Consider the following 22,371-nt stretch of genomic DNA (forward strand, 5'->3'; position numbering starts at 1 on the left):
GAACCAATCAAGCAGTAGGGACAATGCTGAGCTCTGGGGACAACCGAGTTCTCTGCCTGCCAGTCTCTTGATGCACACACACTAGATGACCAAATAACAGATTAGTGTGGCCTTCAATGGCAGTATCAGAGTTCTCGTTTTTGATGACTCAGGTGAGTTCTTTGCTGATCTAGTATATTTGATGAGTCCTTGGGCCTGATTTTTCTGATACGGTTTTAATATGTTGTGTGCTCCCAATCTTCCCCAGCACGCATTTTGTTTTGCCTGAATAAGTTATCAGACTGTGCCTCCTGGTTTGCTGCTAGGCAAGTGGTGGTGTCTGCATGCACAAACAAGATGTAGTGGAGTCCCTCAGCACAAGGCAGTCTGAAAGCTCCTGTCCTACACACTACAGAGTAGTTTACATGGGACCACCTGATCTCCACAAGTCCTTGTAAATGCAGATCACAGCTCCATTCTCCAAGGAGAATAAGAGATAGCTTATTCTGATCCTAATATAAGTGGTCATGGTCTGAGAATACAGATTCATCTTGCTCTCAGTAACAGGTTCTCCCATGGAAACAGTTACAAGAATTCTATAGTCACATAAGAAAGAAAGAAAGAAAGAAAGAAAGAAAGAAAGAAAGAAAGAAAGAAAGAAAGAAGGAAGGAAGGAAGGAAGGAAGGAAGGAAGGAAGGAAGGAAGGAAGGAAGGAAGGAAGGAAGGGAAAGAGAGAGAGAGAGAGAGAGAGAGAGAGAGAGAGAGAGAGGAAGAAACGAAAATTATAGCCAGGTGTGGTGTCACTTGCCTTTAACCTATCACTTGGGAGGCAGAAGCAGGTGGCTCTCTGAGTTTAAGCCCAGCCTGGTCTACAGAGTGAGTTCAGGGACAGCCAGGATTCTGTAGAAAGACCCTGTACTGGAATTGGGGGGGCAGTAGGGAGAGGGAGAGAAGGAGAGCGAGAGAAAGAGTGAGCCATTAATCGGTTGCATTCACAAACTACATTGTGAGGGGCTTAGTAAAGAAACCACGTGACCACTCCATGCTTGAGGCAGGGTTAGTGTGAAGAAGCAAGAAAAAATATTCAGAGGCACCTGGGAGAGTCCAGAGCAGAGAGAAAAAGCAGCAGATTGGCCACAGCCAGGGTAGGAAAGGGAGAATGGCAGGGAAAAGTTATATAGAGAGTGGGGTTCTGAGGTGAGCAGGGTCAGGCTGAAGCTTTGAAGTGTAGAATAAGGACTGCAGGAGCCCGGGCCAGTTGGCTTTGACATGCAACAGCAGATATGTCAATGGAAAGCCACGTGTCTCTTCTGCCAGAGGAAAGGGAAATGACCCCTTTCATAGATTCCTGAGACATGCTTATATCTATCCTTCAGAAATCTTTCTTCAGTCCAGCTTGAGCTGGGCCAAGACTGCCATTTCTGGACATATGCACTTCCTGAGACCTAACCGTGGGAACACTGGCTTAGTTATCAGGGACATTCTGCTATGGATCTTAGTAGCTTTGGGGTCAGTGGAAGCTAGTATACTGCTTAATACATTATAAAACTTAACCCAGTAGCCAACAGGATGTCGGGTCAGACACAAAGGTGGGCAACGAACGACTGTTATTAAGAAGACACAAAGCCTAACATAAATTTGGCTCTGGCTCTGCAAAATTGCAACTTTCAACAACCACAAAGTTCTAAGCTCTCAACCTAGGTCCAGGGCTGGACACACTGCAGCCTCATAAGAGTTTCTTGCTCCCATCTGCTACCCTACCCAAACCCCTCCTGCCTGCCCTAGTTGTCTCTTGCCTCTCCTCCCCTCTGCAGCTTTCTGCAGCCCTGTCTTGTTCTCTCCTTTCTCTAGCCCTCTCTGCCCTCCCCCCCCCACCCCCATCCTCTCTTGCTCTTGCCCCATATCCCAGTCCCCATTCCAGGCTTTTCAAACAGGAAGTAGACATTCAACACTTGGCTAAGAACCAATGCTTTACCAACCTTTGCCACAAAGACTAAAACAGTTTTTTTTATCTTCTTTAGGTTTGCACCAAGTTGTATGAAAAAAACGAATTTCAACCCTTGGATCCAACGCAGGAGCTTATATTTCCACCTGAGCTGATGGTTTGTTCTGGTTTATTTGGTTTTATGATGCTTGCAAGAGAAGGGACACACCCACCAGCTCGTCCTCAGTTGTGCCTCTGCTTTTATGGGCTCCTCTGGGTCACTTTGTACTATGTAGCCCTCCAGAGCATTCATTCATTTTGAACTTTGCTCATGCAAGGGCTCATCTTGACCCTGCTCTTTCTCATTGTCTAGATCCAGGGCACATGTGTTCTGATACTCAATGCTTAGGAGGATCCATAAAAAATTCAGGATAAGACTAGGAGCAGACAGACAAGAGCAGGTCTGAGCTGTCTGTTTCAGTAGCCAGCCACTCCACACTGATGCAAGGCACTGAGATGCCCCGTTTTTTGTTTTTTGTTTTTCCTTGTTTCGAATCATTCCTCTAGGCATCCTTTGGACTCCTTTGTACTTATTTCAAAAGCTTCTGTTAGCAGAGCCCCAACTGTCAGGCCCCAAGCTAGAAACCCAGGATACAGAAAATACAAACTGCTTGTTCCTGAGGGCAGGTTCCTGCTTTGACAGTGTCCCCCTTGGGATCTTCTCCTACAGTAGTGTGTTTGCCTCTTTGCTGCTTTGGTTGTAAGCCTAGGCACTGTCACTCTGCCTAGGTCTTTGTGGCTTTTTAATTTTTTTATTTTTGTTTTTGCTTGACTGGGTTGGTTTCAGAGCCACTAACATCTTTAAAAATTGCTGACAACCCAAAGAGTTTTTGTTGCATGGGTCATAGCTATTGATGGATGTTCTATGTGACATTAAAATGGAAAATATCTTAATCATCCATTCATTTTTAATAAGTAACCAGAGAAAACTTTTAAAATAAAGATTTGTTTATTTTTATGTGAATGGATGTTTTGCCTAAATGTATGTCTGTACACCACACGTGTGCAGTACCCATGGAGGCCAGAAGAGAGTGTCAGATCTCCTAGAACTGGAATTATGGATGATTGTTAGCTGTCTTGGGGGTGTGGGTGCTGGGAACCAAACCTAGGTCCTCCAGAAAATCAAGAAGTGATCTTAACCACTGAACCATCCTTCCAGCACCAAGAGTCTTTTAGGATAAATAAAACATTACTCTTGAAAAGCATTCATTTTTCCTCAAAGGGAAGTAACAATGGAGTGGTATTGTTCTGGGTTTTTGTATATCTTTTTTAACTCTGGCTTAAGCGAAACTAATTAGGTTTGCACACAACTTCCGGGCTGCAGACAGAGGTGTGAGAGCACACACTGTGGAGCATTTTAACACTCCACCATAGACTCCATAGATAATGCGGAGGAAGAAGACAAGTCATTCTCACTGTACTTTATTATAAAATAGCTTTGGCTTTGGAGCCCTTAAAACGAGTTCTGGGTGCACTTCCCAGAGAGCTGCACTCTACTTTGAGAAGGGTTGGCTTCACCTGATGAGAGCGTATGAAACGTTTAGCAGTCAGAGTTTCCCACATCCCCAGGACCTCTCCTGTCCATCTTCCTTCTGCCCACTCAATAGATAGACACACAACTTAATGCAACATTTACAGTGATAAAGGGGATTTCATTTAACCAGCCTGCTTTTAGTGACAGCTTATTTCCAGCAGCCTTTTGCCAGGACTTCTGTGTGACAAAATTATTCAGTGAGATGATCTATGAAGACACAGAAATTTTACCAAAAGATCTGCCCTGCGGATGCTCCCACAGAGATCGGAATGTTTTCATAAAATATCTTCTCAAGGATATTACCAAAGCTCACTCGAAACAAACTAAGCAATTTGATTCCTGAGAAAACATTCTTCCAAATGCCACAACCCCAGTTTCAGAGGACACCAGGCAAGAAACCTGGTGCCCTGGGGTCCACGTCTTTGGCCCATTAACCACCTGTGTCACTTTGACCAGGCCACATCTCTGATTTGGCCCTCATTCCATTCTTTTCTTTGGTAAAACTAAATGAGGATAGTTACGGTGTTTCCTGCACACTGTAAAATCATTGCCAAATGTGATTTGACTTACTAGGATAGGATCAACTTTAGACGGGAAATATGAGCATATTAAATGACTCCTGTATCGAATCAAAACAGCGTGCGCAGAAAGTCCACTAGAGACAAGAAGGGAAGGAAAATAAAATTAAAAGTCTGCTTGACTGAGCATGAAATTATCCTCATGAATATTTATCCCACACTCACTCATGTTAATGTGTTGCTACCGATCACAGCCGTTTGTTTTAGAGAAATTGATGGGAGGAAAAGCTAAAGAAAGTCTGCCCACCAACAACTGAGAAAACCCCACCAGTAAGTTTGAGGCTCAGTTTGCCTGGTAAACATGAACATCACTGTTAGATTGCGGGCTTTAACCAGCCTGACATTCTTTGTTTTTACTGGGTTGATGTTTGACAGCCATTTTACCCCATATTTCAGTGACCACTGAGAGCCAAAGGACACTCATATATCACCCTTAATTTTCACACACATCAAATAAAGATTTGTTTATTTTTATGTGAATGGATGTTTTGCCTAAATGTATGTCTGTATACCACACGTGTGCAGTACCCACAGAGGCCAGAAGAGGGCGTCAGAACTCGGATTATGGATGATTGTTAGCTGTTGTGGGGGTGTGGGTGTCCTGGCTAGGCATAGAGAGGGTCCAGAGTTTTCCTAAACTGATCTGGGTACCTAGTAGCTAAGCTGGGGTTAGAACCTGGGTCTCCTATCTCGTGGTATATTCCTCACGCTTCTTTGCATGGTAACATCATGCAGCTCTCAGCTCACATGTGCTTAATTCTCTGTTGATAGAATATCATTGTTGGTAGTTGAAGTCTACAGTCATATCTTTGGTTGGGAATAAGGGTTGACATGAGATATCTCAGTCCTTGTCCTTGCATGTAAGAGTCTTGTTTATTTATAAATTAAGACTTCATTAAAATCTACTTCATTTTTAAACTTTAAGAGGAGAAAAATATTCGAAGGAATTAATTTAATTATGAATTAAGACTTAGCTTCTTTCTTTGTTCTGTTATCCATTGCTCCTGCCTGTCCAGTAGTGAGCTGTGAAGTCTATGCATGTTTTCTCACTGACATCACCATTGTCTGAATTTAAATATTGCAGAGGATGGCCGAGGAGTCCCAAAATACAGTTCTGACTTTTCGTGGGGAAAGGACTACCTGGATTGCCCCAGGAACCCTAAATGACCTTCTGGAACTGAAAATGAAGCATCCCAGCGCTCCACTCGTGATTGGCAACACCTATCTGGGTGGGTAGCGAGACCCACTTCTTTCCTGCATTGGTGCCCAGATTCCTGAAAAGAGGAGAAAGCTGTAGCATTGGCTCACAAGCAGATTCACGGTTTACAGGATGTCTTCCTTTGGCCTGGCTGATAGCTGGCTTGTAGCACGGATGCCTTCCCTTTCCACATTGTACTTTGGCCTTTCATCCCAACTATAGCATGTGATTAGATTTGGAGTGTAGAGGGAAAGTTTTTCATTTTCTTCCTGGCACCAATAGATAGTAAAACAGACCTTTTTCTTAATGAAAAAGTCCCAGCCTGAGTAAGGACCACCGAAAAAGGAAACAGGCTTCCCTCCCCTTGAGTTCATTTCAGTGAGTTCTAGGTCCTAGTCTTACTTGCAAAATGAAATCTAGCTGGTGTATTCTTCCTCCTCCTCTTCCTCTTCCTCCTCTTTCTCCTCCTCCTCTCCCTCCTCCTCCTCCTGCTCTTCCTCCTCCTCCTCCTCTCCCTCCTCCTCCTCTCCCTCCTCCTCCTCTTCTTCCTCCTCCTCCTCTTCCTCCTCTTTCTCCTCCTCCTCTCCCTCCTCCTTCTCCTCCTGCTCTTCCTCCTCCTCCTCTTCCTCCTCCTCCTCTTCCTCCTCCTCCTCCTGTTCTTTCTCCTCCTCCTCCTCTTATTCCTCCTCCACTTCCTTCTCCCCCTCTCCCCTCTATCCTTGATGGAACCTGAGCTATCGCCCATGGTAGGCAAGTGCTCTGCCTCAAATTCATAGAAACCTTCCAATTCCAGTCTCTCAGATGCTGAGATGACAGATATGAGCTACTAAGTCTGGCTCAAAAAGCAACATTAAAAAATATCCTTCCCTTTATTAAATGTATCTGTTAATAGGAAATATACAATGTGTTGAGAAGAACATGGACACACACAACTCTCAATCTGATGCTGTATCCTCCGCCCCCTTCACCTTCTAAAGTTTTGATGTAGAGACGTGTGGGGCTGCCCTCCTCCTGCGCCACTGGGATCAGGCGTGTGCCACCAGGCCCAGCATACCTGTATTATGATGATTCTTCTCTCTTTTAGGGCTTAATATGAAGTTCACAGACGTTTCTTATCCAATTATCATCTCTCCTGCAAGGATCTTAGAATTATTTGTGGTGACTAATACAAAGCAAGGTATGTTCTCATTTATTCTAAGAAGGTCTGTATGCTGCAAATGGATGGTTGGGGGGGGGGGGAAGCAAAGGTTGCTTGACACTAAGGAGATCACAGGCTCGTGTGATGGAGGAGATCACACGCAGCACACCAGTGATGAACTGTGACTGATCCTTTGTAAAGAACATGTCCTGAGTTTAGAAAATCCTGAAAAAAGTTTGCACATCCTGTCTTGAGATTCAACTTTTTCTGCAGAGAACTGGGCCTCGAATAATGTTTATTGATTTGCTCAGACACTCGTCCTGCTATGTCTAAGGTTCCCACTCCTTGAAGAGTACCTTCCCTGTTGTCTTCACTCTGGCTACCCTAGACTCCATCTGGTAGACGCCCTCAGTTCTTTCTCCAGGACCACAGAACTGATTTCAGGGAATGCCCACAGCTCTCCAACAAGGAGAAGCTCAATGCTCCTCCTGCACGAGATCATACTCAATGCTTTAGGTAAATGCTAGGCCATGAAAAGTGCCAGGAGAATAAAGCCATGTCCCAACATTCATTTTCTCAGTTCCTTTTCAAGTTATCGAGTTTCTCCCATGAGCCAGGTACAGGGCTGTGAGCTCGCTGATACGGTCTCCCAAGAAAGACACGGTTTCTTCCCTCAGCGTTCATCTCACAAGCAGCAGATATGAGAGGAGGCCATCACATGATGTGATGCTGTGGGTGCTGTTAGTCAGTCATATTTTATCTTCTGCAGTCTTCCTCCACAGCTAACAGGAGCCTTCAAAATGGTGCTAATTTTAGGATTGTGACACTTCCAGTGCTTTTCAAACTTCAATTAAAAAGAATCTTGGACTTTTTTTTAAGGAAGGAATAATACAAAGGTAAATAAGAATTTGTTAGTGGAAAACCAGATTCAAAATTACCAGCATCAGACTGAGAGTTGTGTGTGTCCATGTTCTTCGCAACACGTTGTGTATTTCCTATTAACAGATACATTTAATAAAGGGAAGGATTTTTTTCTTTTTTTTTTTTTTTCTTTTTTTGGTTTTTCGAGACAGGGTTTCTCTGTATAGCCCTGGCTGTCCTGGAACTCACTTTGTAGGCCAGGCTGTCCTCGAACTCAGAAATCCACCTGCCTCTGCCTCCCGAGTGCTGGAATTAAAGGCATGTACCACCACGCCCGGCTATGGGAAGGATATTTTTAAATGGTGCCTTTTGAGCCAGACTTAGTAGTTCATATCTGTCATCTCAGCATCTGAGAGATTGAAATTGGAAGGTTTCTGTGAGTTAGAGGCCAGTCTAGGCTATTCTATAGTGAATTCCAGGACAGTCTGAGCTGTAGAATGTCTCTGTCACTGTCTGTCTGTCTGTCTGTCTGTCTGTCTGACTCTCTCTCTCTCTCTCTCTCTCTCACACACACACACACACACACACACACACGCTTGTCATCCTGTTGGAGCAGCTTGTGCAGAAGAGCATGCGCTGTGCCGGGGGACCTCCTACCGGACCGTCACGATCCTGGCAAGCCTCATCTTGGGGTAACTGAGAACCTGGGAACAATACACAGGCGCACATACTAGGTTTGTCACGGTTGCCATCCTCAGCCCTGGTTTCAGTGCTGCTGAGTCACGTCACAGCCCTGTCTCTGAGCACTCAAGTCAGACAGTCTTCATCTTGCCGACAAATGGATGCTCATGTAGTAAGCGTCCTTTCAACATCCACTGGACTGTAAATAGATCCCTGATCTATAGTTTCCAGTGGCCTGGATCACTGTTTGTTCAATGATAAGTCACAACCAAAGGAAGGCAGGCCAAATAGGTTGGTAGCCTGAGTTCACAGTGTGAGATTAAAAGCCATTTGAGGAAGAGAGGCGGACGAGTAAACAGATCTCATCTCTCTAGATGAATCTTTGGACTTGTGAGCTGGACTGTTTATTCTAAGTTAACTGACTGGACAAACATATCAAAACCTGACCAAAAGGAATTCTGCCAGGAGACAAGTCATCCACCACACCCATTAACACCAACCGAAGCAACCGTGCCTTTCTCCAGGGAGGCAAGCAAGCCCTGTGAGACAAGAGCCTGCTTACTGCAGATTCTTGTCTCCACAGCCCTTTTGCTTAACTTACCAAAAATTAAATCACGAGCTCCCTCTGCTGAGTGTACACTGATAAATCAGAATCTAAAACATGTGTGTTCTGGGAAAGGTAAGCAGTTATAAATTAACATTTTATCTATAGGCAGTCCGAGACAGGGTGCCACGTACACAGCAGAGAAGTACTCGCTGAACATTTCTGGTTTCCCGACAAGATTTTCTAAGCATGGCCGCTGGTGGGGTGATGATTCACAAGGACCAGAAACCTCACCAGGAGGAACTTGCACATGCATCGTCCTAGCACTTAGCAGAGCTGAAATCACACCGTTTATTACTTGTCCAGTTTTCTCTTTCCCTACCGGATGCTGACTTAAGAGGAGACCTTGTCTATATTCTCTGCCCTAGGATGATAAGCACAGCAGATGCTCAGAAATAGTTACACGGTGGATGAGGCAGGTGGAAATTTATTCACAGTGTCTTTTAAGGTAGTCTTCCAACTAGAGAACGATAGAATACTAGTCACACAAGGACAGATGCGTGTTTACTAGTAAATAATAAATGAGAAAGGCAAGGCTGGGAAGATGGCTCAGTGGTCAAAAGCACTCGTGGTCCACACAAACCTGAGGACCAGCATTTGGATTTCCAGAAACATGAGTGGGTGTATGAATGGCCCGCCTTTAATTCTAACTTTGGAAGGCAGCAACAGAAGATCCCGAGAGCAAACTGGTTATCAGGATTATCCATATAAGCAAGCTCTGGGTTTGACTGAGAGACTCTGCCTCAATAAATAAGGAGGAAAACTGATAGAAGACGATCCTAAAATCTTATATATGCACACATATGCCAGCACAGATACAAACACACACATTCACACACACTCACATGCACATGAAAATGGAAGGAAAAAAATAAATGTGAGGGCACCTGTGGACAAGGGAACGGAATCCAAGTTCAACTTTGAAATGGGAAGGGTTTGGTATGAACCAAGGAAAGACATGCTGTGCAAGTCATCAGAGGTAACAGTGGTCTGAAGCAGGTCTTCACACTGCTGCACTGGCACTTACCATCTGCTGCTGAGGGGAGACCTCACACAAGCTACATGGAAGATCACGGCTATGACCAGGGCTGTACAAGAGAGACACATGATATGTTAGGGGGCAAGTAACAGGGCAGCCTGATGAAACTACAACTTGGGAAGGCAGCTGCCAGAGCAGGTAGGTGGGAAGCAACAGATGGAGAAGGTGGCGGCTGCGTGAACAAAACACCAGGGGCAGAAAACAGCACCTGATGCTAAGTCACAGGCTGGGCAGAGGGCAGCAGACAGCCCTCAGCCCTCAGGAGGGAGTGAGCACTGGCTGGCCTGGTGTGTTTGAGTGCCTTTCAGGGATCATGTAGTATTTTTGCTCTCTCTTCTCCTTCATATTTATAAGGTGATCTAATGAGCATGAGAAATCTTTCTGAGTGGGAAAGACAGCATCATAATCAACTCTTGATGTCATTCCTCACTTTCCTCCTCACTCCCCGGCTTCCAGAACATTAACAAAGCTCTCTCACTCTCAGGGCTGACACTAGGCGCAGGCCTCAGCCTGACCCAGGTGAAGAACGTCTTGTCTGATGTGGTCTCCAGGCTCCCCAAGGAGAAGACGCAGATATACCGTGCTCTCCTGAAGCAGCTGAAGACCCTGGCTGGGCAGCAGATCAGGAATGTGGCCGTAGGTTCTCTGCAACCCTCCTCTGGGTGGGGACTCTTTAAGGAGGGAAGATAGCATTGATCACTATTTCTGTTTCTGGCTGTATCCATTTGTGATTTCCACACGGCTGAATGAGAGGTTACCCACTTCTAGATCCCTGTGGCGAAAGCCACTTAAATGACCAAGTTGGTGTGCAGGGACATGTCTGGCCCCACACTCATAGTACCACCTCCCACCAATACTTACATGCAATTTGTGTGGCTTTGTTTAACCATGTTTTTGTCTGCTGTCATGCAAGCCTCACATGCATAACGGGAACAATGTCCACATCCATAAATCACAACAAGCGCCTTCCTAATAGAGGTGGCTTTCGCTGTGTTCCTAATTTGGGGGGGGGGAGGGGATTGTTATTGTTGTTGTTGTTTTGTTTTGTTTTGCAAATAATTAAAAGGATAAGTCGTGGCTGTAAACATTTCAGATTTTGCAAGAAAACCTGGAGTCCTGCTGGCATGTTTTATTCTAATTGCTATATTATCCTGAAAAGAAACACTAGGCTCGGTGGACTTCAGCACTCACAACCAAAGCACGGGGATGCTTACAAATCTTTCCTTTAGTCCTTAGGTGGTCATGTTATCAGTCGACTGCCGACCTCTGACCTCAACCCTATTTTGGGCATAGGCAACTGCATCCTCAATGTTGCTTCAACAGGTGAGTTACTGAGTTCCCTTCTAAGTACAGTTTCCCAGACACTAAGCACAGAGATGTGGGGTGACGGGAGCTCACTGTTTATACCACTAACCCAGCGCTGAGGTTTCAGTTTGTTGTGGAAAGACCTAGACGCACACACATCAGGAAGACTGTAAACAAATGGCACACTTCAAGAAAGCCAGACCTGTCAGTAAACCCATCGCTACTTGATTTGCCCTTTGATCTGGTTGTGTTAGGTATTTACACTAATTGTCAACCTGATAGGATCTACAATCAGGAAGAGGAAACACTTTAGGAAGATCTGTAAGGGATTGCCTAGAGTAGTCTGCAGCTGGGCATGCCCGGGAGTGCCTGTCTTGGTCAGGTTAGTTGGGATGGAATGACCCACCCTAGTGGAGGGCCACATCCATTCCCTGGGCTTGGGTTCTGTACTGAAGAGGGAGAAAACTTAGCCGAGCAGGTAAGCATTGCTCTCTGTTGCCTGTCTACAGCATGAGAGCAACAGTTCCAGCCTCACGCCCTCTTGCTTCCCCATCATGATGCCCTTTGCACTGTTAGCCCTTTCTCCCCTAAGATGTTTTGTGTAGACACTTTGTCACAGAGACAGAGGATGCTGCCAAGACACAGATCATCGGCAACAGCACTGCAGCTGGCTCACACTACAGAGGCTGAAATGGTACACCGCCGGGTTTATTCTCATGGTGGCTGGCTCTGCCTGTTCTCTGGCTGGCGGTGATTCACCTCACCTGCGCTCATATATTTAGATTCTAAAGCAATCACTTACTTCCTTTAAAGCTAAACTTTAGTACTTTAAAGAACAAAGCCAACTTTTTCTTTTAAACTCTCATGTACCGCAGGCACAAAACACATTAGACTGCAGACATGGGCAGGGATCACACCGCAAGCAGCTCCCCAGCAGACTTGAACTGAAGTTGGCTTGATTCTGACTCTGATTCATAGAGTATCATAAGCCACACGCTGAGGAGTCAGTTCTCAAGGGTCGCCACTTCAGACCCCAGCCACCAACTGGGTCTCTGGAACTCCTGACCAAAGAAGTCAGGGCCATGGCCCTACCCTTCTTATTATTTTGCTACATTGGCTCCCCAAAACCCAGGTAAGCACTTGGCTGGGCTTGCCTGTGTGCTCTAGGGGACATTGCAAAGCTTCCTGGTGAGCAGCAGGTGAGGCTCACACAGAGCACAGTTTATGGGAAGAGATTTAATGCCTCTAAGTCCTCTCCAAGCTCACCACCCGCTGGTCATCTCCATGTGTTCTGCCATCAGGTCCCAGGCTTTAGAGCCTCATGAGAGATGGGGTTGAGGATGCCACCGATGTTTGCTAAAATGTCAATCCTTTGATCACCTGATTGGTTACCTTGGCAACCAGTTCCCATGCTGAGTCCATTCAAGTACCCACTAAGAGTCACTTCATTAATGAAAATGATGCTTCTTTCATGCAGGAAACCCCAGGGAATTTAGAAGCTGTGTCAAATACTCTTAACCTCTCAGGAAATTACACAGGTTCCAAATCAGCAAACAGAATCAGAAAACTAAACTCAAAAGCAAGACAGACTCCTTGTAGCTCTCCTGTTCCCAAGGGCTCTAGAGATTAATGTCAGAGACTAGGGCAGAAGCCAAATATGTATTTCTTACTAATTCACGATATTGCATGTACTGTGTGTACATGTGTGTGTGTGTGTGTGTGTGTGTGTGTGTGTGTGTGTGTTGGATCAAACTCAGGGAAAATTCTATAGCAGGATCCACAGGAAAGGATGATGTCAAGGGCTACTAAACAAACAGTCATTTATGCTGACCTTGTCAGATAAACGTATTTACAAGGGAGCTTCCAGCAGGATAGGATAGGACAGGACAGGGAAGTGGTCCCTGTGTGGTAAGAGAAAGGACAATGAAAATTCTTCCGGGTTTACAACTTACACAAGAAAAATCAGTCTATTTTCACTTGACTGTTGGTCAGGAAGTGTAGTCGTTAATTTGACCCCATCCTTTCCATCAATCTGGCTCCTGAATGGTTGTTACCTCTGAGCACAGAGCACACCCACCTTCAGAGGACAAAGATTCATCCTCACCCAGGCTCAGCAAGAAGACCTCCCCAAAGAGTTCTTAAAATGTCACAAGGAAATAAATACTTCACCTTTCCTAGGTGACTTTCTCTAAAAGTGTAATGTTTATTTCTGGGTCTGGGTTTTTAGAATTTGGGTTTGAAATATTTGCATGAATGTATGGCTGCTTTGTGTGTTTCTGGTCATGGCTGCTAACATCCACCATCCTCACAAGCAACATCCGATTGCTTACCACATCTCTTCAAACCCGCGAGGTCCTTGTCCTCTCTCATTCATATGTTACCCACCCACCGCCCACACATCGTCTGGCACAGTGACCACACATACACATGGATTCAAATTATTCTGCCCCATAAGACATACACTGTAAGCAAGGCAGAGAGTTTCCCACACACTGGATGATCCTGCTACTACAGGGAGAAGGCCATCTTCCCCAAATGAGAGTCAGGTCACAGGGTGGTCAGGACATCACAGGTAGCTATTTGCCCATTTTGGAATTTGTTTTTAGAAGAAGAATACCACTGGATTCAGTAAAAGAGTAGTGGTCTAAGCCTTTGATAAAGTGCTTTTCCCTTCACAGAAGGAATACAGCAAATCCCTCTGAATGATCATTTTCTCGCTGGAGTTCCAGATGCAATCCTGAAGCCAGAGCAAGTGCTCATCTCCGTTTTTGTGCCACACTCCAGCAAGGTATGATGTCACAAGGTCTATAATAGTCACTGGCATCTCTCTCTCTCTCTCTTTTTTAAATCTTGAATTAGCTTTGGTATAGAGAAGCATAGAATTTGTCACAAATACCTTATGCATGCAGAGGTGCAAATAATATCAAATTAGATGTAGCCAGCTCCTTCAACCATGTCTTGCAGCATCAGGATGGTGTACTATTTCCTCATACTTCTTCAGCAGCATTAAGCCTCAGGACCTTGGACCCATAGTAGCTCAGTGAAAAGGACCCCTGATGCATAGGTGAGGAGATTGCACTCCAAGGAAGTTTCATCATTTCAACCCAACACTCATGCTGAAAAGTTGGGAGGACCAAGACCCCAAGCCTCCATCAACCTCAGAAGAGCTAAGTAAAATGAAGAAAATAAAGATGGCCTTACTGTACCATCTTAATGTTTTCTTTAAATTAGTGATCATTTCAGAGATGTGTGTGAGGCACCAGTGACCTCTGGCTATACAGAGATGCTCTTAGCCTAGCAGGCTCTTGTGTGGCCACTGTTGGAGAAGCACAGTTCTGGCTCACGTTCTGTTCAATAACAATATCTATTTTCCATCCAGAAACTTGGACAAATGTTACTATTGTAGCTCAGGTTTTGTTTCTGAGATCTGTTCAACCAAAAAAAAAAAAAAAAAATGAGACCCCAGTCATCACTGCCACCAGACTCATTGTTGACGCTTGTCCACAGTGCGAGTCATTCAATCAACATTTATTGAGGAGTTTCTGAGCGGGGGGCATCCCAAGGACATGAGAGTCGCTTCTTTCTTTCTTTCTTTTTAAGATTTATTTATTTATTTTTATGTATATGAGTACAATATAGCTGTACAGATGGTTATGAGCCTTCATGTGGTTGTTGGGAATTGAATTTCTAGGATCTCTGCTTGCTTCGGTCAGCCCCACTCGCTCGTGCAGGTCAACTCCGCTCGCTCAGTCCCTGCTTGCTCAGGCTCAAAGATTTATTTATTATTATACATTATTATACATAAGTACACTGTAGCTGACTTTCAGACACACCAGAAGAGGGCGTCAGATCTTGCTACGGATGGTTGTGAGCCACCATGTGGTTGCTAGGATTTGAACTCAGGACCTCTGGAAGAGCAGTCAGTGCTCTTAACCACATGGCTGAACTTGAGCTAAAACTGTACTCTTCCTCTGCCAGAGTTTACAGATTACAGTTTTAGCTCAAGCTCAGCCATGTGGCAGAATACATTAAACAATAAAATTGGAAATCTGCTGCTTTTGATAGATCAGAAGATCCCATCCTGCAGAACCTTGTAGGCTAACATCAAAGACACTACAAATTCAAAACAAGTTTTGCCAAATTGAGAAAAGAAATGGGGTTCTAAGCATGGAGCCTATTCGGGAGTTCATGTGTGTTAGTGAGGGTATCTGTAGCAAGTAGGGTGACTCTGAAGTTAAAAAACACATCCCATACTACATCACCCATGTTATGTGTCTGTCACCCCACAAAGGTCAACCTAAATCAGTTCCTAAAGATAGAATCAGATAAGCTAGGAGACAGTCCCCAAACAGTCTATTGTTCCCCAAATCAGTGTCATGAAAGAACAAGGCAGAAAACTCTTGTAGAACAAAGAAAGTAAGAGAGCTGTGAAGATCTCACCTTCATGGGTAAGGCACGCCCGGGGCTGGGGGTGTGGGGAGTTCTACATGCAGAAATGTGAATATGGACTGAATGTTAGATAGTAGCATTGTATCATTGGATCGTTAGGCTTGCTGTTAATAATGCTGTTGGCCTAGAGCTATGGAGAAAGCCCTTATATTTTAGGAGTTACATATAGAAATATTTAGAGATGAAGCATCACAAAGCCAATGACTCATTTCAACTTAGACTGAGTGGAGGAGTATGTCTTAACCGTCAGGGTGGGAAGACCTGATTCATCACTGGTGAAGCCACAAACCGAAGTGAAGGATATATAGTTATTAATGTTCTGTCCTCACAACTGTTATAGATTTGAAACATTTCTCAGTAAATAGTCATTCGTCTCATTTTCCAGTGGGAGTTTGTATCAGCCTTCAGACAGGCCCCTCGTCAGCAAAACGCGTTTGCAACAGTGAATGCTGGAATGAAAGTCGTTTTCAAGGAGGACACAAACACCATTGCAGACTTGGGGATCTTATATGGAGGGATTGGTGCCACCGTAGTCAGCGCAGATAAGTCCTGCCGGCAGCTGATTGGAAGGTGACTTACAAACTTTTACTCTGACTATCTAAGTCTCTTGTCATTTGAGTTGCGGCAACTGACCCGACTGGCTAAAGGGAGGGGTTGTGCCTTTTCTCTATGGAGTATAGCTCTTGAGTAAGCACAAGAAAACAGCATCTACGACGACGTTGATGGGTGTCATGACAGTCCTGTGTGAGGAAATAGGTTGGGCAACCTTTGTTTACAGTTTAGATTCATTTTGGTAAGATGTATCAGATGCCCGTTTGGCCCTGCCCACACTGAGCTGGCTGCATCCCCTCCTGTGCTTAGGTGCTGGGATGAAGAAATGCTGGATGATGCTGGCAAGATGATTTGTGAGGAAGTCTCCCTCCTGATGGCAGCCCCTGGAGGGATGGAGGAATACCGAAAGACTCTTGCCATCAGTTTCCTCTTCATGTTTTACTTAGACGTGTCGAAGCAGTTAAAGACGAGGGTAAGTTTGTGTTTGCCTGTAGGATGCCCTGGGGAAGAGAGTTTGTTCTAGATGCTTCTCCAGCTTCTGGGAAGTTTAAGGGAGCACCATGTGCTGATGTCACCGTAGTTCTGTTTGCAGGCTACATTTCCGAGTCCCATACTCAGTGAAACCCAAAGCTCTCAAGTTCGCTCAAACTTCCCCAAAGCGATAAAAACAAATCATCAGAGATGCTGCAGCAACGTTGAAAACCCTTTGTCAACTCAGCCATCCCAGGAAGTACTTTCCATTAAACAAACTACATGTCTTCATTCCAGGACCCCCACAGGTACCCTGACATCTCACAGAAACTCCTACACATTCTGGAAGACTTCCCTTTAACCATGCCTTATGGGAAGCAGTCATTTCAGGTGAGTCCATTTTCTGCATTTTCTGAATGAATACAGCAGCTAAAAGAGGCTGCCTCTGTCTTTTGACCTGGTTTTACTTTGAATTTCAAGCTGCTACTGTGTTTTCTTTTTAACTTTTTATTGGTTCTTTGTGGGTTTCACATCATGCACCCAATCCCACTCATCTCCCCTCCCCTTGTACCTGCTCTCCGCCCTTGCAACTGGCCTGTTGTGGAAGTCCCTTTTGTCCACACTTCTTGGCTTGCAAATGTTCATTGCAATGAGTCATTGGTCTTGTTCAAGGCCTCTGGGTACTGCTACCCTATCAATACTGGAACCTCACTGGGAATCCTCTTGGATATCCTGTTGCTGCCCTGTGTCATGGAGATCCGGTAGCTTTGGATGTGTAGGACTGGTTCTTTCATGTGCTCCAGTCAGTGGTGTAGGTGTTGGGATGAGCCAATTCAAAGCCCTGGATCTAGGCCTGAGGTCTGAGCTGGGCAGCCCGCTGGCTCTTCTGCTCTCACACTGTTAGGGCTGACTCACCAGCAACCACACAAACCAGGGACAGCGCTACCCTGTTGCCCAGGCGTGGTGCAGGTACCCGCTCGCCCAAGTGTTGCCTCTGGTGAGGGTCAGGACCAGTTCTCCCTCTCTCAAGACCCCTGAGCCAGCTTTCTTGTCTGCTGCAGGTGGTGAGGAGGGAGGGAGGAGAGGATATGTCTTCATCATCCACACCACCGCCCTGGAGATGAGTGGTAGGGCCAGATCTCTCTCCCACGCTTGTATCCTTGGGGCTGGCTCACTCATAGCTCTCACAATGTGTGGGCTGCTAGGGGCGGGGTCAGTTCTCCTGCTCTCAAGCCCCCAAGGCCCGCTCTCCCATGACACCCAGGTAAGAGTTCAGTGCCAGCCGGGCGTGGTGGCGCACGCCTTTAATCCCAGCATTTGGGAGGCAGAGGCAGGTGAATTTCTGAGTTTGAGGCCAGCCTGGTCTACAGAGTGAGTTCCAGGTCAGCCAGGGCTACACAGAGAAACCCTGTCTCAAAAAACAAAAACAAACAAACAAACAAAAAAAACAAAAAAGGAGTTCAGTGCCAGTTCTGCACAGCCCTCAGAAATTAACATGTTCCTGGTTAGCAGCCCCTATCAGGGACAGTCACTTAGCCTTTGGAGGTAACAGAGCCCTGCTGCTGCAGGGCTACAGCCAGTGGCAGCACAGGCCAGGACCCCACCATGGTCCCACGTGGCATCACCAGCCACGTCACCACTCACATCAGGTTATTCCTCACTACTCTTGAATGTCCAGTTCTGCCTGTCTTCATTGTACTCACATCCTTCTGTTTCTCTTTCTCTTCCATTTCTCCACCACTGACTTGCTCCTCTTCGTGGCTCCTGGGGTCTCTGAGTGTCTGGGTCACCTCAGGAGTGCCATGCCTGCTCGTGCATTATGGCCCAGGCAGGAGTCATCTTAGGCATGGTCTGCCCATCCCTTAGGCCTGCACAGCACAGGACTGGTGGTCCTCTAAGGTTAACTCTTGGGGGTAGGGGTGGGGAGCTGGAGCCAAACTGGTGACCCTCTAAGGTTCGATTTTCTCGGGGAATGTTAGGCTACTAACCACTCAATGTTCGCAGATCAGAACACTGAGTGGACAGACGCTCTCTCCTCTCTGCCACCTCCTGACACACATGTGACACAGCCAGGGCTCAGCTTTTAAGAGAGGTTCAGCTATGGAACGGTTTTCATAAGCAATAGTCAGTTAGAAAATGCAGGAGAATGGTAGGTCCTACTAACGAAAGCAAACAAAAAACCCAAAAATTTCCTAGCAATGAAACCAAGAAAGAAACACACAGTGTGTATGTAAAATAAACTTTTAAATTATGGACAAGCAATCAAAAGAAAGCATATTTAAGTAAAAAGCAATGCAATGCACAGCTAGGAAGACATAGTACATAAAGATAACAATTTCTCCTAAATAATGTATATATCAAATATATTCCCAATCAATATTCTGACAAGAGTTTTGGAAATTTTGATTTTAAGCTTTATCTAGAAGTATGAAAGTAGGCATTTATTTAAAACAAAAAACAAACAAACAAACAAAAACAGTAGTGCAAATTATGCCTAACCCTACTCAGCACAGAGATAGAGTCTATAGCTATAATTGTTAAGTGTTAGGCATTATTCAGGAATAAATTAAAAAGAACGACAAAGCAGCACCAAGTCCAGAAACAGACCAGGAAGTGTGTCATCACAAAAAAGTAAAAAGCGTACTTCAAATAAACAATGAAAAGGAGAGTTTAGGTAGAGATTTCTGTGCAAGTCACTTTAAAAGCAAAACAACAACAACCCCCCCCCCAAAATAAAGCCATGTTTCCCACCTTACAGTGAATGTAAATTCCAGATCTATTAATTTTTAAACATTAAAACAGCACCATAAGATCACTAGGTTAAAGAGTGTGCAGGTTCTTTTTGAGTCTGAAACCCAGACAGAAAAAAGCCCGACAGACCCAGCTACATAAGAGAAAATGTGTGAACGATAAGAAACAGTCACAGCAAAACCGTACAGATTAATAGACACAAAGACTTCGCAGATCACTGGGGGAGAAAATGAACTTACAATGTTGAAATGTACAGAGTCTCGCTCATTTTTAAAATGCGTTTTTAAAGCAACAGCGAGATAAAGTTTCAGTCTATTGGATAGGAGTAATTTACATTTTGATAGTGCCCAGGTCTCATTGGACTTGAAGTATTTTTCTGCAAACACAGTATCTGTTTAATAAAGTTACTGAAACAGAACAACCTATTTATAAAGATAGTTGGGGGAGGGTGTCCAGGAGCCCAGCAGCAGGGGGCAGCAGAGACCTCCTGCATTGTCTCTATTCATTTCACGTCCTTGTTTTCGGAGAGAGGGTTTGTGCGCGCACGTGTTTGTGTGTGTGTGTGTGTGTGTGTGTGTGTGTGTGTGCGTGTGTGGTTTCTGAGGCTACAGTTAGGCTGGGTTATCACTTCTTGTCATCTTCTCAATGGTGGTGAGTGTTCAGGCAGCTGCTGGCTGGATCTTACCCGGAAAGCCTTCTCACCTGGTTCCATGTTCCTCTGCTGAAGAGACGTGAACTAACATCTACCTGTTCTCCCCACCTCGGGCACCACCCATCCAGGTCCAGCTTGGTCAAGCCATGAATGCATTGGATTAATTTACAGGGGCATAGATGAGGGATTATTCACAGGACCACGGGTAGCCCCCAAACAGCTGTATGACCAAAGGGTCTCACCCCAGCATAGAGGACATCCTCTTGACCTCTCTAGTCACTCACATAGATCTCAGACGCCTGTTTCCATCAACAAAGGCCAGCTTACCCAGGCCTCTGCCCTCTGTTCCCATTAAAGAAGCCTGTCCTGGGCCCACTCAGCTGACTCTCATGGTGAATGTTGCTGTACTTAACTAATGCAGATTAGCTTGCAGGAAATGTGGTAGCATTTTAGCTCTTGCTATGATAAAATACCTGAGATAAGCCAGCTTAAAAAGAGGACAGGCTTACGGTTTCAGGAATTTGCAGTAAGATGGCTGGCTCCAGTTTGGGGAAGACCATGGTTAAGCAGCATCCTGGAGGACAGTGTGCTGTAGAGCCAGGCTGCTCGCTTTATGGCAGCCAGGAAGGAAATATGGAGAGGAAAAAGAGCCATGGGCCTGATATTTTCTTCAAGGGCATGGCTCCTAGTCACCTAACTCCATTCTGCTGGGCTTTACCATTTCTCAGTATCACCCCAGGCCTCCATCACATGAGCCTTTGGGGGAATAATTCAGATCCACATTATAGACAGAAGCATAATAAAACTTTATACTTGTGTCTGTCCTATCAACTACAAAGCTGCCTTTAGAAGTCTTGATGTACCCTTTCTCTGGGCAGACACCGGCTGTCACCAAATCTATCTTTGTTCGAGTCAAGTCTCAACTTGTATTATCTTTAGCACACGTGAGTTAACCTTCTCTGTTTCATACAGATAAACAGCAAGAAAGAAGACAGACACAGTTTGGATCGAACTAGGCTACTTTAGAAAGCTTGCCTCAAGAGAATGGGGAAGATACTGACCCATGATCCTCCTGACCCATTAACAGTCTTGCTTAATCATTTTGCTCTGTCCTCTGCTCTTTTAACACAGGATGTAGACTTCCAACAGCCTCTGCAAGACCCAATTGGGCGTCCCATCATGCATCAGTCTGGCATTAAACACGCCACAGGAGAGGCAGTATTTTGTGATGATATGTCTGTGTTGCCTGGGGAACTCTTCTTGGCAGTGGTAACCAGCAGCAAGTCACATGCTAAAATCATGTAAGTTATGATGGCAAAGTTGGGTGGCCTGGAATAGCCAGCAGGTACTGAGGGACATGGTTGCCACCTAGCAATTAATCCTACCCAACATACTGAAAACATAATCTGAGTACGTATCTTGAAAGTGCAAGATGATGGGAAAACTGTGGGCTTGGGTGTGTAAACGAGGTTGTTGAATGAGCAGCTTCCGTCTGAAGAACTGGCCGCTTTTATCTACGAATTTAATGGGGCAAGAACAACTTTCCTGCCTCCTGAGATTCCCCAAAGCTATGATTCTCTGACTTTTATTAATGTCTACCTTCAGAGGAGCCCACGCTTCTCAACATGCCAGCACCTGAGCACTGGCTGAGGAGGCATAGACTCACCCTGAAAGGTGAGGATAGCCTGTGCCCAGGGAACCAGTGTCCTCCACCTCCCACAACAGCTGCCTCTATTAATGCCCCCGTACTGTGGACTTGCCTACTGAAGTTTCTGTGGCTCACAGGACAATTCTCAGAGTTCCCATCCTCCCATGGACAAGGTCCTTGCCACTGGGTGACACACTGTCTCTTTCCTAGCTCCCTTGATGCCTCCGAGGCCTTGGCATCACTTGGTGTGGTTGATGTGATAACAGCTCGAGATGTGCCTGGTGACAATGGCAGAGAAGAGGAAAGCCTATATGCACAGGATGAGGTAGTGTGATGATGATGGTGTCTAGGGCTTTCATGGCACAGAAACTGTAATGGCAGCAGACACAGGGGTTTTATATACATATACACATATGTATACATATATATATATGCATGACTATATACATACCTGTGTGTGTACCCATATACGTGTGCATATGTATACATATACAGTCTTCCTAATGACCCAAGACTACCCACCTGTACTAAGCCTTGTTTTGTAACTGACTTGAGGCAGCAAGGGCAACCTAAGCTGGCTCACTTCTCTTTCTTTGAAGACGAAGACATTGAAAGTCACCGACTTTGGTAACTTATCCCAGGCACATTGCTGGTGGTGGCTGAGGCAGTGTTCACACCAGCCCCGTGCTCTGTGCCACAAGTCCCCACCATCCCGAGACCTTCTCCCTGCCTGGTTGACAAGGACCTGGCGGCTTCAACTTTCCTTCCCTCTGTGTCCTCTGCTTCTTCCCAGGTGATCTGCGTGGGCCAAATTGTGTGTGCTGTGGCCGCTGACTCTTTTGCTCATGCCCAGCAGGCTGCAAAAAAAGTGAAGATTGTCTATCAAGACATAGAGCCCATGATTGTGACAGTGCAGGTAAGTTCTGATCTGCTCAGTCTTTGGGCC

The 22,371-nt window shown here is 45.4% G+C and overlaps 1 protein-coding gene and 1 non-coding gene across 3 annotated transcripts in view; one reads left to right on the forward strand and one right to left on the reverse strand.

Annotated features, from left to right (window-relative positions):
* LOC110301976 (aldehyde oxidase 3) overlaps positions 1 to 22,371 on the forward strand; it is a 91,525-nt gene that overhangs the window by 22,947 nt on the left and 46,207 nt on the right. For both annotated transcript variants that reach the window (XM_021176186.3, XM_029479649.2), the window contains exons 8-19: positions 2,002 to 2,082; positions 5,161 to 5,305; positions 6,359 to 6,451; positions 10,082 to 10,233; positions 10,827 to 10,920; positions 13,581 to 13,690; positions 15,737 to 15,921; positions 16,213 to 16,375; positions 16,672 to 16,764; positions 20,909 to 21,078; positions 21,636 to 21,750; positions 22,219 to 22,341. In XM_021176186.3, the coding sequence (XP_021031845.1) occupies positions 2,002 to 2,082; positions 5,161 to 5,305; positions 6,359 to 6,451; positions 10,082 to 10,233; positions 10,827 to 10,920; positions 13,581 to 13,690; positions 15,737 to 15,921; positions 16,213 to 16,375; positions 16,672 to 16,764; positions 20,909 to 21,078; positions 21,636 to 21,750; positions 22,219 to 22,341 (1,524 nt within the window). The remainder of the gene's footprint in view (positions 1 to 2,001; positions 2,083 to 5,160; positions 5,306 to 6,358; positions 6,452 to 10,081; positions 10,234 to 10,826; positions 10,921 to 13,580; positions 13,691 to 15,736; positions 15,922 to 16,212; positions 16,376 to 16,671; positions 16,765 to 20,908; positions 21,079 to 21,635; positions 21,751 to 22,218; positions 22,342 to 22,371) is intronic.
* On the reverse strand, positions 18,346 to 18,473 carry LOC115032505 (small nucleolar RNA SNORA17). Its single transcript, XR_003838167.1, has one exon. It is a non-coding gene; the product is annotated as a small nucleolar RNA SNORA17 (small nucleolar RNA).

The sequence above is a fragment of the Mus caroli genome, unplaced genomic scaffold (assembly GCF_978045245.1).
Source record: "Mus caroli unplaced genomic scaffold, Mus_caroli_1 scaffold_1, whole genome shotgun sequence".
NCBI classification, from domain to species: Eukaryota; Metazoa; Chordata; class Mammalia; order Rodentia; family Muridae; genus Mus; species Mus caroli.